Source organism: Mastomys coucha, unplaced genomic scaffold (assembly GCF_008632895.1).
Source record: "Mastomys coucha isolate ucsf_1 unplaced genomic scaffold, UCSF_Mcou_1 pScaffold3, whole genome shotgun sequence".
NCBI lineage: Eukaryota > Metazoa > Chordata > Mammalia > Rodentia > Muridae > Mastomys > Mastomys coucha.
Window position 1 is genome coordinate 60,252,962 of NW_022196909.1, and position 12,794 is coordinate 60,265,755.

At 49.9% G+C, this 12,794-nt stretch overlaps 1 protein-coding gene across 3 annotated transcripts in view; it reads right to left on the reverse strand.

Annotated features, from left to right (window-relative positions):
- Positions 1-200: 200 nt before the first annotated feature.
- Positions 201-12,794, reverse strand: part of Capn11 (calpain 11) — a 22,637-nt gene continuing 10,043 nt past the window's right edge. For all 3 annotated transcript variants that reach the window (XM_031348207.1, XM_031348206.1, XM_031348205.1), the window contains exons 5-22: positions 12,414-12,547; positions 12,052-12,220; positions 9,714-9,797; positions 9,538-9,623; positions 9,312-9,386; positions 8,977-9,140; positions 8,605-8,780; positions 4,962-4,973; positions 4,450-4,661; positions 4,064-4,103; positions 3,738-3,803; positions 3,572-3,629; positions 3,384-3,448; positions 3,066-3,134; positions 2,160-2,238; positions 1,779-1,895; positions 748-806; positions 201-636 (exon numbers count right to left, since the gene is read on the reverse strand). In XM_031348207.1, coding sequence (XP_031204067.1) covers positions 610-636; positions 748-806; positions 1,779-1,895; positions 2,160-2,238; positions 3,066-3,134; positions 3,384-3,448; positions 3,572-3,629; positions 3,738-3,803; positions 4,064-4,103; positions 4,450-4,661; positions 4,962-4,973; positions 8,605-8,780; positions 8,977-9,140; positions 9,312-9,386; positions 9,538-9,623; positions 9,714-9,797; positions 12,052-12,220; positions 12,414-12,547 — 1,692 coding nt within the window. In that variant the 3' untranslated portion in view covers positions 201-609. The remainder of the gene's footprint in view (positions 637-747; positions 807-1,778; positions 1,896-2,159; positions 2,239-3,065; positions 3,135-3,383; positions 3,449-3,571; positions 3,630-3,737; positions 3,804-4,063; positions 4,104-4,449; positions 4,662-4,961; positions 4,974-8,604; positions 8,781-8,976; positions 9,141-9,311; positions 9,387-9,537; positions 9,624-9,713; positions 9,798-12,051; positions 12,221-12,413; positions 12,548-12,794) is intronic.

Below are 12,794 nucleotides of genomic sequence, written 5' to 3' on the forward strand. Positions count from 1 at the left end.
TGAGAGGTGCTTTGTCAGCCCCAGGTCAGGCTTCCCTGGCCATTGGCTCAGTGGCGCCCACCTCACCCTACAACGCTCAAGGCAGCTAAGATGTTTTCATAGCTTGGAACTGAGGTGCGTTTAACATCCTGGAATCCTGCAGCGCCCCCTGTAGGCAAGCACATTTCCAGATGCTTCCCGGAGATATAATGGATCCCCAATTTGGTGTTGAAGAATTAAGTGGTAAACCATGTCCTGTTTATTAGAATAATGTGTACGACGTGGCACAGGGAGGCAATGAAATTCCTGACAAGAGGGCGGGCTAGCAGGGGGGTGTGAGTTAACAGCACGCGCGGGAGCACTAAGCTGCAAGACTGCCTTCGCCAGAGAAAAACTAGGGGAGAATCCATCTCATTTTTAGTCTAAATGCGGTGTGCGAGTGCTCGGGTTGAGGTGGGGTTGGGGGTGGGGGTTCGGGGTTGGAGTTCCCGTCAGCCCGGAGTAGGGGCACGGAGTAAACACTGCGCCTGGGGCACTGGAGAGCGAGAGCGAGTGACAAGGAGCACCCACCATCCTGGCCGGAGCACCGCCGGCGGAGGGAGGACGGAGGGATCCAGGCTCCGCATCTCCCTACCCCCACATGGTTATTTGCAGCCACTGCAGAGAGAGCCGGGAACAGACTTTCTGCAGAGGTTGGAGAGTGGGCGGGACCAGAGGGGAGGGGTTCAGGGTGTGGCCAGACCACCCTTCCCATTCCTTCTCTCTTACCTGGTCTATATTCAAGCAAATAATACCGGTTTTCTTGGTGTCCATGGATAAGAAGAACGCTGTTTTAAGGATAAGGGTGTGGGGCAGAGGTAGAGATTAGGGGCTGGGTTAGAGCTGAGATGATGGTCTAAAAGACCCGCTCTCCAAAAAGGAGAAACAGCAAGGTAGGAGAAGGTATTCCTTTTTCATTGGGAATGAGTCACAACTATCCTGGTTAGGAGACAGGCTTGGTTCAGAGGGCTTGGCCCAGACCCATTTACTCTGACTAGAGTCCTGGGAAGATAAGGGGAGTACTGACTTATTTGTTTTACATTTATTTATTTCGTGTGAGAGGGGCATGCAGGTACATACATATGGCTGCTTGCACCTGTGGAGGTCAGAGGACAACTTGTGGTTGTTGATTCCACCACGTGGGTCCTGGGAATTGAACTCAGGTCTTCAGGCCTGGTAGCAAGCACTCTTATATGTTGAGCCATTTTACTCCCTATTGTTTTAACTCAAAGTCTCACTGAGTTGCCAAGGTTGCCCCAAACTTGTGACCCTCCTGTCTCAGCTTCCCAAGTTCATAAATTATAAATATAGTATAAATTTAGGCTTTTTGGGGGGATGGGAGTAGGGTTTCTCTGTATAGCCCTGGCTGTCCTGGAATTCACTCTGTAGACCAGGCTGGCCTCAGAAATCTGCCTGCCTCTGCCTCCCAAGTGCTGGGATTAAAGGCATTTGCCACCACTGCCCAGCAAATATAAGCTTTTTAATCCTTGGGACAATGACTTTGAACTCCTGATTTTTCTGCCCCATCTCCAGAGTGTTGGGATTAAAGGTGTGGTGTGTCACCACACCAGGGCTTGCTGCCAGCTAGGCAGGCACTCTACCCATGGGCCTCCATCCCTAGCCCCTGGTATTTTCTAGAGAAGGAAATGGGGGTACAGACAGAAGTCACAGCCCCAGCATGTTGTGGATCAGGATGAATGGGTGTGGGAGCAAGCCAGCTTTCCCGGGCCTAGCCAGGAGGGGGCAGATGACTCACTCACCAAACATGGCCTTGAGCCTTAGGAAACAGTTGATGAAATTGTCAAAGTCCACGATCATGTTATCATCCGCGTACCTGGCAACAATCACCTCAGTCACTCTGTTGTTCAACCTGATGCCTAGGGGACAGATGGGGGACAGTAAAGACAGAGTTCAGGGGACAGATGGGGGACAGTAAGGACAGAGTTCAGGGGACAGATGGGGGACAGTAAGGACAGAGTTCAGGGGATAGATGGGGGACAGTAAGGACAGAGTTCAGGGGACAGATGGGGAACAGTAAGGGCACAGTAAGGGCACAGTTCAGGGGACAGTAAGGGCAGAGTTCAGGCCTAGACATGACCTCCCAGTTCCCTGCCCCTGCACGGCGCCTGCTCCTTGGCCACCTGCTTTCTCTATTGCCAGGCGCATCTCGTAGGAGTTCAAGTTCCCTGAGCGGTCTTGATCACACTCTTTGAAGATTTCCTGAAGACAGACAGATGTCAGTGGGTGACAGTGGTTGAAAAACAGAATACTGGGGGGCTGATGAGATGGCTCGCTGAGTGCTCTTCTGAAGGTCCTGAGTTCAGATCCCAGCAACCATACACATGGTGGCTCACAACCACCCATAATGAGATCGGACGCCCTCTTCTGGTACATCTGAAGACAGCTACAATGAATTCCACCGGAGCAAGGAGGGCCGGAGAGCAACCACACACATGATAGCTCATGGCCATCTGTACAGCTACAGTGTACTCATACATATAAAATAAATAATATAAATCTTAAAAAAAAAAAAAAGAAAAGAAAAACACAATACTGAAGCATGACTGGCTTATGACATCTGCCCAAGACCCTGGGTCGTCCTCCCGCCCCATCACCACTCTGATAGGCCACTTGAATCTCTAATGTTCCTGCTTTCTAGCGGTTGAAGGGTTAATCGCAAGCATAGTAGGGGATGTTGGTATTCTGCCCAGTGGTTTCTGCAAGCACCCTTCATTTTTTTGTTGTTTTTTGTTTTTGTTTTTTCGAGACAAGGTTTTTCTGTGTAGCCCTGGCTGTCCTGGAACTCACTCTGTAGACCAGGATGGCCTCAAAATCAGAAATCTGCCTACCTCTGCCTCCCAAGTCCTGTGATTAAAGGCGTGCACCACCACCACCCGGCCCACAAGCACCCTTCTTGACTTGACTATAACAGGCTATACTGGTTACTACTGGTGTGTGTCTTTCTGTGTCTCTGTGTGTCTCTACAGTTCTAATGGCTTCTTGGTCAGTTCCCACCCCTCTTGGCTCTTTCTTTAAGGGTCCCTTACCATCCATTTCTTGATCTTCTTCCACAGGACCAGGAACTCATTAAGCTCCAGCTTGCCGGAATTGTCTTTCTGGGGAGATTAGTCAAGGAAAGAGGGCATTCTGGGGACAGGGAAACAGAAGGCTTCCACACAGGCTTGGGGTTCCTGAATGCTAACAGCCAGAACTGGGATCTCTAGCTACACCCCAGATCTCATCCCTGTCACAGGGAGGACACTGAGGGCAGGAGGGAGAGATGGCCAGGTCAGAGTCAGGCTTGGGGGGGGGGCAGGGAAAAGATGGGAAACACTTGTCAGGCTTGCCACAGGGCAGAAGGATACGTCCATGAGGTTGATCATACGGCGACAGACTTCCAAGCTAAAGCCCTTCGCCTTGAAGCTTTTGGCTGTGAGGGAGGGAAGGGGCAGAAAGAACAGGTGGATAAGTACAGTGGGGGACCAGGGGGAGGGGTGAGCCATGGCGGCGGGGGTGGTGGTGGTGGTGGTGGTGGTGATGGTGGATCACTCACATTTAGCTGACATCTTGTTGAGAAGTTTCTGTAGCTCATACATATTTATGTCGTCACCCTAGGGGAAACAGCTGTAACCAATCACCTGCTCTGATCAATCACCTGCTCTGTCCTGGCTGCCCGGTGGCTGCCACCTCCCTTCTGCCTCTGTCCCTGGCCCTCTTACCCCATTTGCCACCATCTCAAACAACTTTATAGAATCCTTGTCCAAATCCTTGTCAGTGATGGTCTCCTGGGGAAAAGATGGAGGGATCCAGTCTTGGGGGGGAGGGGCAGTGTGTTTGATTTTTTTTTTTTTTTCTATGTAGCCCTGGCTGTCCTGGAACTCACTCTGTAGACCAGGCTGGCCTCGAACTCAGAAATTTGCCTGGCTCTGCCTCTGCCTCCCAAGTGCTGGGATTAAAGGCATGTGCCACCACTGCCCGGCTAGGGAATCCAGTCTTTAAAACACCCTTTGTCCTTCCAACCCTCCAGCCCAGAGCTTCCTGTTACCTCTTGGAGATGTTCAACCCGGTTGACTTCATCCAGCAACCTGGGCATAAGAGAGTGAAGGCTTAGGTGATCTGGGGAGGGTCCTGTCATTGTATATGGAGCAGTATCTAATACCCACTAAATCTGGGCCCTAGATTCATTCCTATTTTTATTACAAATTTAGAGGGGCTGGAGAGATGGCTTAGCGGTTAAGAGCACTGACTGCTCTTCCAGACGTCCTGAGTTCAATTCCCAGTAAACATATGGTGGCTCACAAATTTAGACCTCACATCCTCATGCCTCAGTTTCCATGAATATAACATAAGATTGATGTGAAGAAGGACCAGAATCTGATACCAGGCAGCCCTTGGGCAGCGAACCTCACCAGAACAAGGCTGGCCCCTCACCAAGTCTCACTGTGTTTCTCCGTGAAGACCCGAAGCAGGAAGTCAGCATCTTTATGGGGCTCAAAAGTGGAGGGGATGATGATGTATTCCCCTGGGGGGAGCCGGAGATGGCTGTTCACCTCCCTCGAGTTGGTGAAGATCTCGGAAAAGCCATGGTTCCGGTATTTCACAAAGAAGTCTTTCTTCAGGTGGGTGTCCTGGAGGTTCTGAAACTGTATGTACCCTGGAGGTGGGTACAGGACTAGCATAGGAGAACAAGGAGACCGGATCTCCCAAGGTGAGCCATCTCGTGGGCAGGATTGATGGTGGGCACCACTGCTGTGGCCTGTGCATCTCCCACATCGTCAAAAACTCAGTATGGTCTAACCCTTCCCTGACTCCCACCATTGGTTAGTAGGAGTTAGAATCCTAACTCAGGGTTCCCCAGAACTTTTCTCTAGATCCCTCCCCTTGCCAATCCGTATGTAGTCAGGAGGGGGCTGGATGCCTGCCCTGGTGTAAGCCTGCTGTACCTCCTTTGGGACCTGAAAAAAAAAAAAAAAGGAGAGAGAGAGTCAGATCTTCAGGGCAATGAAGGGGCTCTGGCTGTCAGCTAGTTGAGTGTACACAGTGTGCATGTACAAGTGAACCTGAATGTGAGCCTGTCTTGGGTTCATTAGGGCCTGGAGCAATGGGGGTGGGGGTGGGGTGGGGCATAAAAGGATAGCAGTAAGAATTTGTCAGTTTTGGATTTCAAAGTACAGTTTGTCCAAAGTTTACAAAGGTAGATTTTTTTTTTTCTCAATCCAGATTAAAGACAGGAGAGAGTCCCAGAGAAGCAGAGAGGATTTGCTAGAAGAGCAAAAGAGCTGGGATGGGGCCCCAAGCTTGTGTCCCTAGAATGTGAGTCCACAGAGTGTCACCTACAGAAATAGCTAGGTGACCCCTGACACCGGGGAGAGAAAGCACATACAATTGCATGCTTGCCTTTGGTTTTCTGTCAGGCAGCCCAGGCTGTGAATATGCTGTGTAGCTGAGGATGCCCTTGGCCTGCTGATCCTCCTGCTCCCTCCTCCCAAATGTTGGGGTTACAAACCTGTGCCACTGTGCCCAATATTATGCATGGCTTCGGATAGGAGCCAGGGCTTCTTGCACATGGGTTACAATGCTAGCTCTTGTTTTGTTTTGATTTTTTTTGGAGACGGCTATCATGTAGACCAGCCTGGCTAACTATGTAGCTAATGCTGGCCTTGAACTCTTGATCCTTCTGGCCTCTGTAGGCATCTTTATTTATGTGCACACACCCACACATAGACACACAATTAAAAACATTTTTTAATGTCCGTGGGTGGTGGTGTACACCTTTGATTTCTTCACAGGAAAGGCAGACAGAGGCAAATATCTGCGAGTTTGAGGCCAGCCTGGTCTATAGCAAGACTTAGGCTATCTTAGAACTACATAGAAAGTCTCTGTAAAATGAATTAAATTAAAAAGCAGTATTTTCTCCAGACAGTAGCGCTGCATGTCTTTAATCCCAGCACTTGGGAGACAGAGGCAGGCAGATCTCTGAGTTGGAGGCCAGTCTGGTCTACACAGGGCGTTCCAGGACAGCCAGGGCTACCCAGAGAAACCCTGCCTCAAAGAGGGAAACAAACAAGCTAGATGTGCATGAACACTTCTGCAGTCCTACTGCTCCCGAGTGAGCACAGCAGAAACACCAGCTGCTCACAGACCTGCCAGCAGCAGCAGGTGCACAGAGAGACCGCGAGACCCAACAACGTAGCCAGTGAGAACCGATTCATACACGCATTCGTATATGACAGAGAAAGAAGAGGGGTGGAGGACAGAAGGGTTAAATGTGGTGTGCATGCTTACAATCCCAACATCTGGCAGAAGCAGGAGTTCAAGGCCAACCTTGGCAACATGGTAAGGCCAAGGCTAGCCTAGGCTACATGAAGCCCTGTTTCAAAACAAACAAACAAACAAACAAAACAGAGCCCTGGCTTTTCTCACCTTACTCTTTAGTAGGTCATGACCTACTAAAAGCCCCCACCAGACACCAAGCAGATGGCATCGCTGGCTGCTCGGAACGTCTGAGCAGTGGGGCAAGCGGACCTCTTTTCTTTATAAATTAGCCTGTCTGTGGTACTCAGTTATCCAATGAGAACAGAGTACAGCTGAGGCTATCAATACCTTGGTTTATCTTATTTTGAGACAGGGTCTCACGGTATAGACCAGGCTGCCATGCAGCTCATGACAATTCTCCAGCCTCTGCCGCTTGAACATGCTAAGATTACAGACAGGCCACCACGTGGCTTATTAGCTCATAGCACATTTATCCTAGCGGGCGTGCTGGGGTACTAAGACTGGGCCTATCCTCCTTCAACCTTAAAAACATTGGTTTTTTTTTTTTTAAATGAGCTTTGCTTTTTATTACTTAAAAAGCTCTGTGTGCATTCAGCTTTCTGACTTTGGACTGTGTCTTCAACACTTTCACAATATTTTCCTGCTCCTCAATAAGGAAAAGAAGAAAGGCTTCCTGAGTTTTGAGTGTCGTCCTTGTGTAGGGGCCAAAGTGAGCACTGACCTTTTAGACATTCTTTTCTGATTTACTTGTTTTATCTAGATGAGTATGTTGCCTGCATGTTTGAATATGCATTCCTGAGGTTGTGAGCCACCCTGTTGGTGCTGGGAACTGAACTCTGGAAGAGTCCTCTGGAAGAGTAGCAACTGCTCTTATTTTTATTTTTATTATTTTGTGGGTGAGTGCTTGCCCATGTCATGCATGTGGAGGTCAGAGGGTAGCCTGAGGGAGTAGGCTGGGGGATTGAGGTCAGGTTGTCAGGCTCAGAGGCAAATGCCTTTACTCACTTCTTGCTGGCCCTGACCCTTAGACTTCACGTGCTGAGAAGACTGTACTCGCAGATAGCCTGACTCACGGCATAGGAGAAGCAGCCCTTTGGCCCACTTCCGGGTTTTCTCACTTCCGGTTTTCTCCCCTTGGAGAGGGATGGAGCCTAGGGTGTCCTGCATGCTGGGACATGCTGTTTACCATTGAGCTCCTGGAGACTAGCCAAGTCCTTGGCATGCATGCCTTAGGATCTTGTCCAGTGTGCATTTTGGGGATCTTGCAAATCATGACTGGTCTTGGAAAATGCAGACTGGGGACTTCCTTTTGGCCTCTACAGTGAGAAGTTTTGATGGATCAGCTGAGGCCACACTTGGGTAAGGGTGTTGTTGAAGACTCTTGTGCTCAGGCATCAGGACACACTCAAGTCTCCACCTCTGCCCCTTCAGTGTGTGAGCCTCCTCTGCTTTCCATCTCCTCCAGTTCCCTACGGATATCAGTAATAATGGGATGGACGAGTCTTTGGGGTAATGCCTGCCACAAAGGAAGTGCTAGTTGGTGTAAGTTAAAAAAAAAAAAAAAAAAAAAAAAAAAAAAAAAAAAAGAACTGAGTCGGGCCTGAAGAGATGACTCAGTGGTTAAGAGCACTGGCTGCTCTTGCAGCAAACCTGAGTCTGATTCCTAGCACACACAGGGTGGCTCAGAACTAACCAACTCCAGCTTCAGTGATCTGACACTGTTTTCTGATTTTTATAGGTATCATATTTGGCACATATGTGGTACAGAGACATACTTGCAGGCAAGACATCTGAACATCTGAGAGAGAGAGAGAGAGGGAGGGAGGGAGGGAGGGAGGTGGGGCTGTGCAGCCTTTGGGGTGACTCATCCTCACAGGGATCTTAAGAGGTGAAGCACACATCTCTGAGTTTGAAGCTAGCCTGGTCTATAGTGCAAGTTCCAGGACAGCTAAGCCTACACAGGGAAACAATGTCTCAAATAAAAACAAAAACAAAACCATAACAACAACAATGAAAAAAACAGAAAAAGAAAACAAGAAAAGAAAAAAGAAAAGAAAAAGAAAAAGCACACACTTTTAATCCTAGACTGGGGAGGTAGAGGCAGGTGGATCTCTGAGTTTGACACCAGCCTGGGGTACATGGTAAAAGAGGAGGAGGAGGAGGGGGGAGAGGAGGAGGAGGAGGGGGGAGAGGAGGAGGAGGAGGGGGAGGGGGAGGAAGAAGGGGAGGACGAAGAGGGGGGAGAGGAGGAAGAGGAGGGGGAGGAGAAGCCAGGGGAAGCACAGGTGGCTGGGGACCCGGGAGGCACACCGAGAAGATGACGAAGCCTATGGTGAGCAGCTGGGGCCCCCCTCGAGCATGTCTCCAGTTCTTCTGCATCAGAGCCACCAGGCAGGTGCAAACCATTTCGTTTTGCTCAGAGTCACCCTCTGGATCATCCATTTCTGGGAGAGAGATCCTAAACTGGGGGTTGCTCCAGAATGTCTCTGTGGGAAGATGCAGGTCAAGGTAGTTGTGCTGGGACAGGGCCTTCTGTCCTGGGCCCTTTTTGGGTGCACTGAGATTCCAGCCATATGTCTGCCTGGGTTCCTGAGGGCTGTGACATTTGACTGACTCTGCCCTTATCCACCCTGACTCTGTGACCTCCTACCCAAGCCTGGCTTCCAGGTTGCCCTCACCTACCGGGGTGGTTTCTGCAGCCCCCTGCAGTGCTCCCCCTTCGCCAGCTGCCCTCATAGAAGGTCGTGTGCCAGCGACTCTTATAATCCAAGGGGGACAGTGCGTCGGGGGTGAGGTTGCAGATCTCCAGCAGTGTAAAGTTGCTCATGAAGTCTTCATAGGACATCCTGGGACGGGAATACAAACAGTGCTGTTGGTACACTCCACAGCCACACCTACAGGCCCCGACTGTGGAGGGACCCTAGGACCTCCTCATCCAAGGCACACAACACAGAGGAGATTGTAGGGAGGTGAGGGATGCCTGTGGGGAGTCTGAGGCTCCTTCAAGGCACACTGACCAGAACTCCCCATCTTCCTTCTTGTGTAGCAGCTGTATCTGAACATCTGGGCCCACCTCTTCCCACTCTTTGGCTCTGCAGAGAGAAAACAGTGGATGGGAGCCACCTTCAGAGTTCTTATAAAACCTTGCAGCACTGGGGACAAGAGTTGGCCACACTGTGACATTGGCTTCCACAGGAACCCTGCTGTGTCTTTTGTCCCCTTCTCTCAGGTCAGAGCCCCTACTTGTCACTCCAGGCTCCATTCCATTCAACCCTGCCCCAGGGATTCTGGATCCGAATTAGAGTTTCCAACTTGTCTCTGTAGTGGACCTGGGGGTGGAGAGGCATGACTGCTCAGTACATGGGCAGGGGGTAGCTCTCCCATACCTGTGACTCCAAAGGACATTTGCTTGTACTCACTTCCTCTAGATCAGTCACTGCATAAGCATGTCCTCTCACCAGCATATTCCTGGTCATCGTTTCTGTCTCCTTATTGTCGGTGACCTACAGAAAAGAAGGGAAAGCGTTTGAGATCTGGCCTGGAAATCCTAAGAGAGCCATTGTTTTATGTGATTCGTAACAGGAATATTATATCTATAGGGGGGCATGTCTAATATGGCCTAGAGGCTCTCAAATTCTCTATGTAGCCAAGACTATCCAATGATTCTTTGACTCCTGATTCTCCGGCCTCAGCCTCTTGAAGGTTTATAGACACGAGACACTACACCTTGCTTATACTTTACACACGCGCGCGCGCGCACACACACACACACACACACACACACACACACACACATGGGCACAGAGAGGGGAGAGAGAAAGGGAGACGGAGAGAGAGAGACTATAGAAGTCACTCGTATGTGCATGGCGTATGTGAATATGTGGGATGGCCAGAGAAAGCCACTGAGTCTCTTCTGTTATTGCTGTCAGTATTTTTTAAAGAAATGCTTATTTTTATTTTATGTGTATGAGCGTTTTGCTTGCACGTTTGTCTGTACTACATGTGTGTCTGGTACCCTAGGAGACCAGAAGAAGGCATTGAATTCCCAGGAACTGGAGTTACAGGTGTTTGTGAGCCACCACATGGATGCTGGGAACTGAGCTCAAGTCTGTGGCAAGAGCAGCCAGTGCTCTTACTCCCTGAGCCATGTCTCCCACTTCTCTGTCTTATACTTTGAGACATAATCTCTCACTGAACATGAAGCTTACTGCTTTGGGATAGGCTTGATGACCAGCAAGTTCCAAGCCTTTATGCTTAGCACTGGGGCTACAGGCACACACGGCCATGCTGGGTTGGTTTGTTTTTTGTTTTGTTGGGTGCAGGGGATTTGAACTCAGATCTTACACGGAGAGAAAACACCTACTAAGCCATCTCCCCAGATCCTGCACTTTAGATTTGGAAGCAATTGCTGATTCACCTGCAGAAGCATAGGAAGAGCCTATGTGTCCCTAATACCAATCCCCTCTGTCCATTTTACAATACTATACTACAAGCTGAATGCATAGGGGTAAGTCTACAGCCCCAGCACTTGGGAGGTGAAAGGAGTTTCTGTGTGTCTGAGGCCAGCCAGGACTACATAGTGAGACCCTGTCTCAAAATGAAAACAAAAGCAGAAAACAACCAAAAGCCTAAGTAAACCAGGAAGAGGACAAAACGAAACTGAACAAAAAGCCTGTAGAACAAAGTAAGCACCAGGATACTGGTTTGGATGCAGCCTGCTCATCTCTCTCTAGCTTATGAATTGTGTGTGTGTGTGTAAGTGTTTTTCCTGCGCATGTCAGTGCACTATGTGATTATGGTGTCCGTGGAGGCCAGAAGAAGGCTTTGGATCCCCTGGGACTGGAGTTACAGATGGCTGTGTGCTGCCACATGTGCTGGGAATTGAACCCTGGTCCTCTGAGAAAGCAGACCATGGAGCCACCTGTCCAGCCTCTTTTTCCTAGCTTTGTCACTGGTCACTTGTGGTTGGCTTGCAGCTTTATCACATATGTGGTTTCACAGATCCCTCACCAAAGTGAGGGTATGGGTCATGTTCTTTATTACTTGCGTCTCTAAAGGGCCTTTGTGGCCAGGTCCCTCTGCTTCCTCTCCTGACCATCACTAATACTCCGGGATGATGCTGTCATTACGAGAAGGTCATACAGAGGCAGACTACACCCTATAGTTAGGGGCCATTGTTGTTTGTATTCTAAGGTGTGTAAGAATCAGTTGGTTTAACTTAATTGATTTCACCTGCAGAAAGGCAACTGCACTCCTGTTTTCTTCGCTATTATGAGTACAGCTTGCACAAGCATTTGGTTCAGGCTTTGTGGGGAGTAAGCTCTCCTCTGCCTTTTCAATAACTGCCCCGCCCCCATAACCTCTGTTATATGGAAGCACTCTGGGTACATTTATTTATTTGAACAAATATTTGTTGGGTGTCCATTGCATGCTGGGTATCGTCCAAAGTCCCAGGGTCCAGTGGTAAATGCATCAAATAAAGGTCACTGCCCTCCTGAAATCTTCTCCCTTCTCCCTGGAGAAGATAAGCTATGAAAACTTGCATTATGTGTTACTAAGGATCACAGAAAATACTGAAGAGAAGGTCGAAACAGTATAGAGGCTATGCGCATTGGGAACAGCCATTCTGCACTACTGGCAGACAAAAATTAGTTCAAGAAAGAGGTAGCTAGAGGTAAGAAATGTGGGGAAAGAGCCCTGGGGCCGGGGTGCGGAGCAACAACAGGCTCAAAGGCCCAGCAGCAAGACCCAGCTTACCTCGATGGAACAACCCATGAGGGAAGACTTCTGCAGGGCTTTCCTGAGGAGCTTTCTCATGTCGTCCGGGGGCTTCTGGAGCCGAATGCACTGTGCTATGCCGCCTGTAAAGTCTTCCAGTCCCTCCAGAGTGCTGCCTCCCCCCAGGGCTTCATAGGATCCGTTTAGCCTGCAGGCAGATAGGGCGCTGTTAGGTGATGTGAGTTGGAGCGACCAGTCAGGCAGAGTGGTGAGGGAAGTGAGGCATGCCTCATCGTGGCCAGTCTCCTCCCCTGGTTCAGTTAGTGGCCTAGCCCACCTTGCTTGGCAGCCAAAGCCATGCAGCTCAAGGCCAGCCTGGTTCCTGGCCTGGGCAAACTCACTTGGCGTAGGCCTTCTCCAGCAGGGCGCCCCAGAACTCCTGGCGACGGGTGGCGTGCACAAACACCAGCTTATTGTTCTTAGTGGGCAGCCGGTCGTCCACGACCACGTTCAACCACTGGCCAAACTGCCAAAGCTGTGTGTGGGTCGCAAGGGGACATTTGTCTACTTACAGGAGACCTCTGCCCTTAGAGTGCCCCCTAGTGGCCAGTACAAGACCATACCAGCAACAATTACTCTTTTTATTCTTATTTTTTTTTCGATACAGGGTTTCTCTGTGTAGCCCTGGCTGTCCTAGAACTCTGTAGACCAGGGTGGCCTCGAACTCAGAAATTCGCCTGCCTCTGCCTCCCAAGTGCTGGGATTAAAGGCGTGCGCCACCA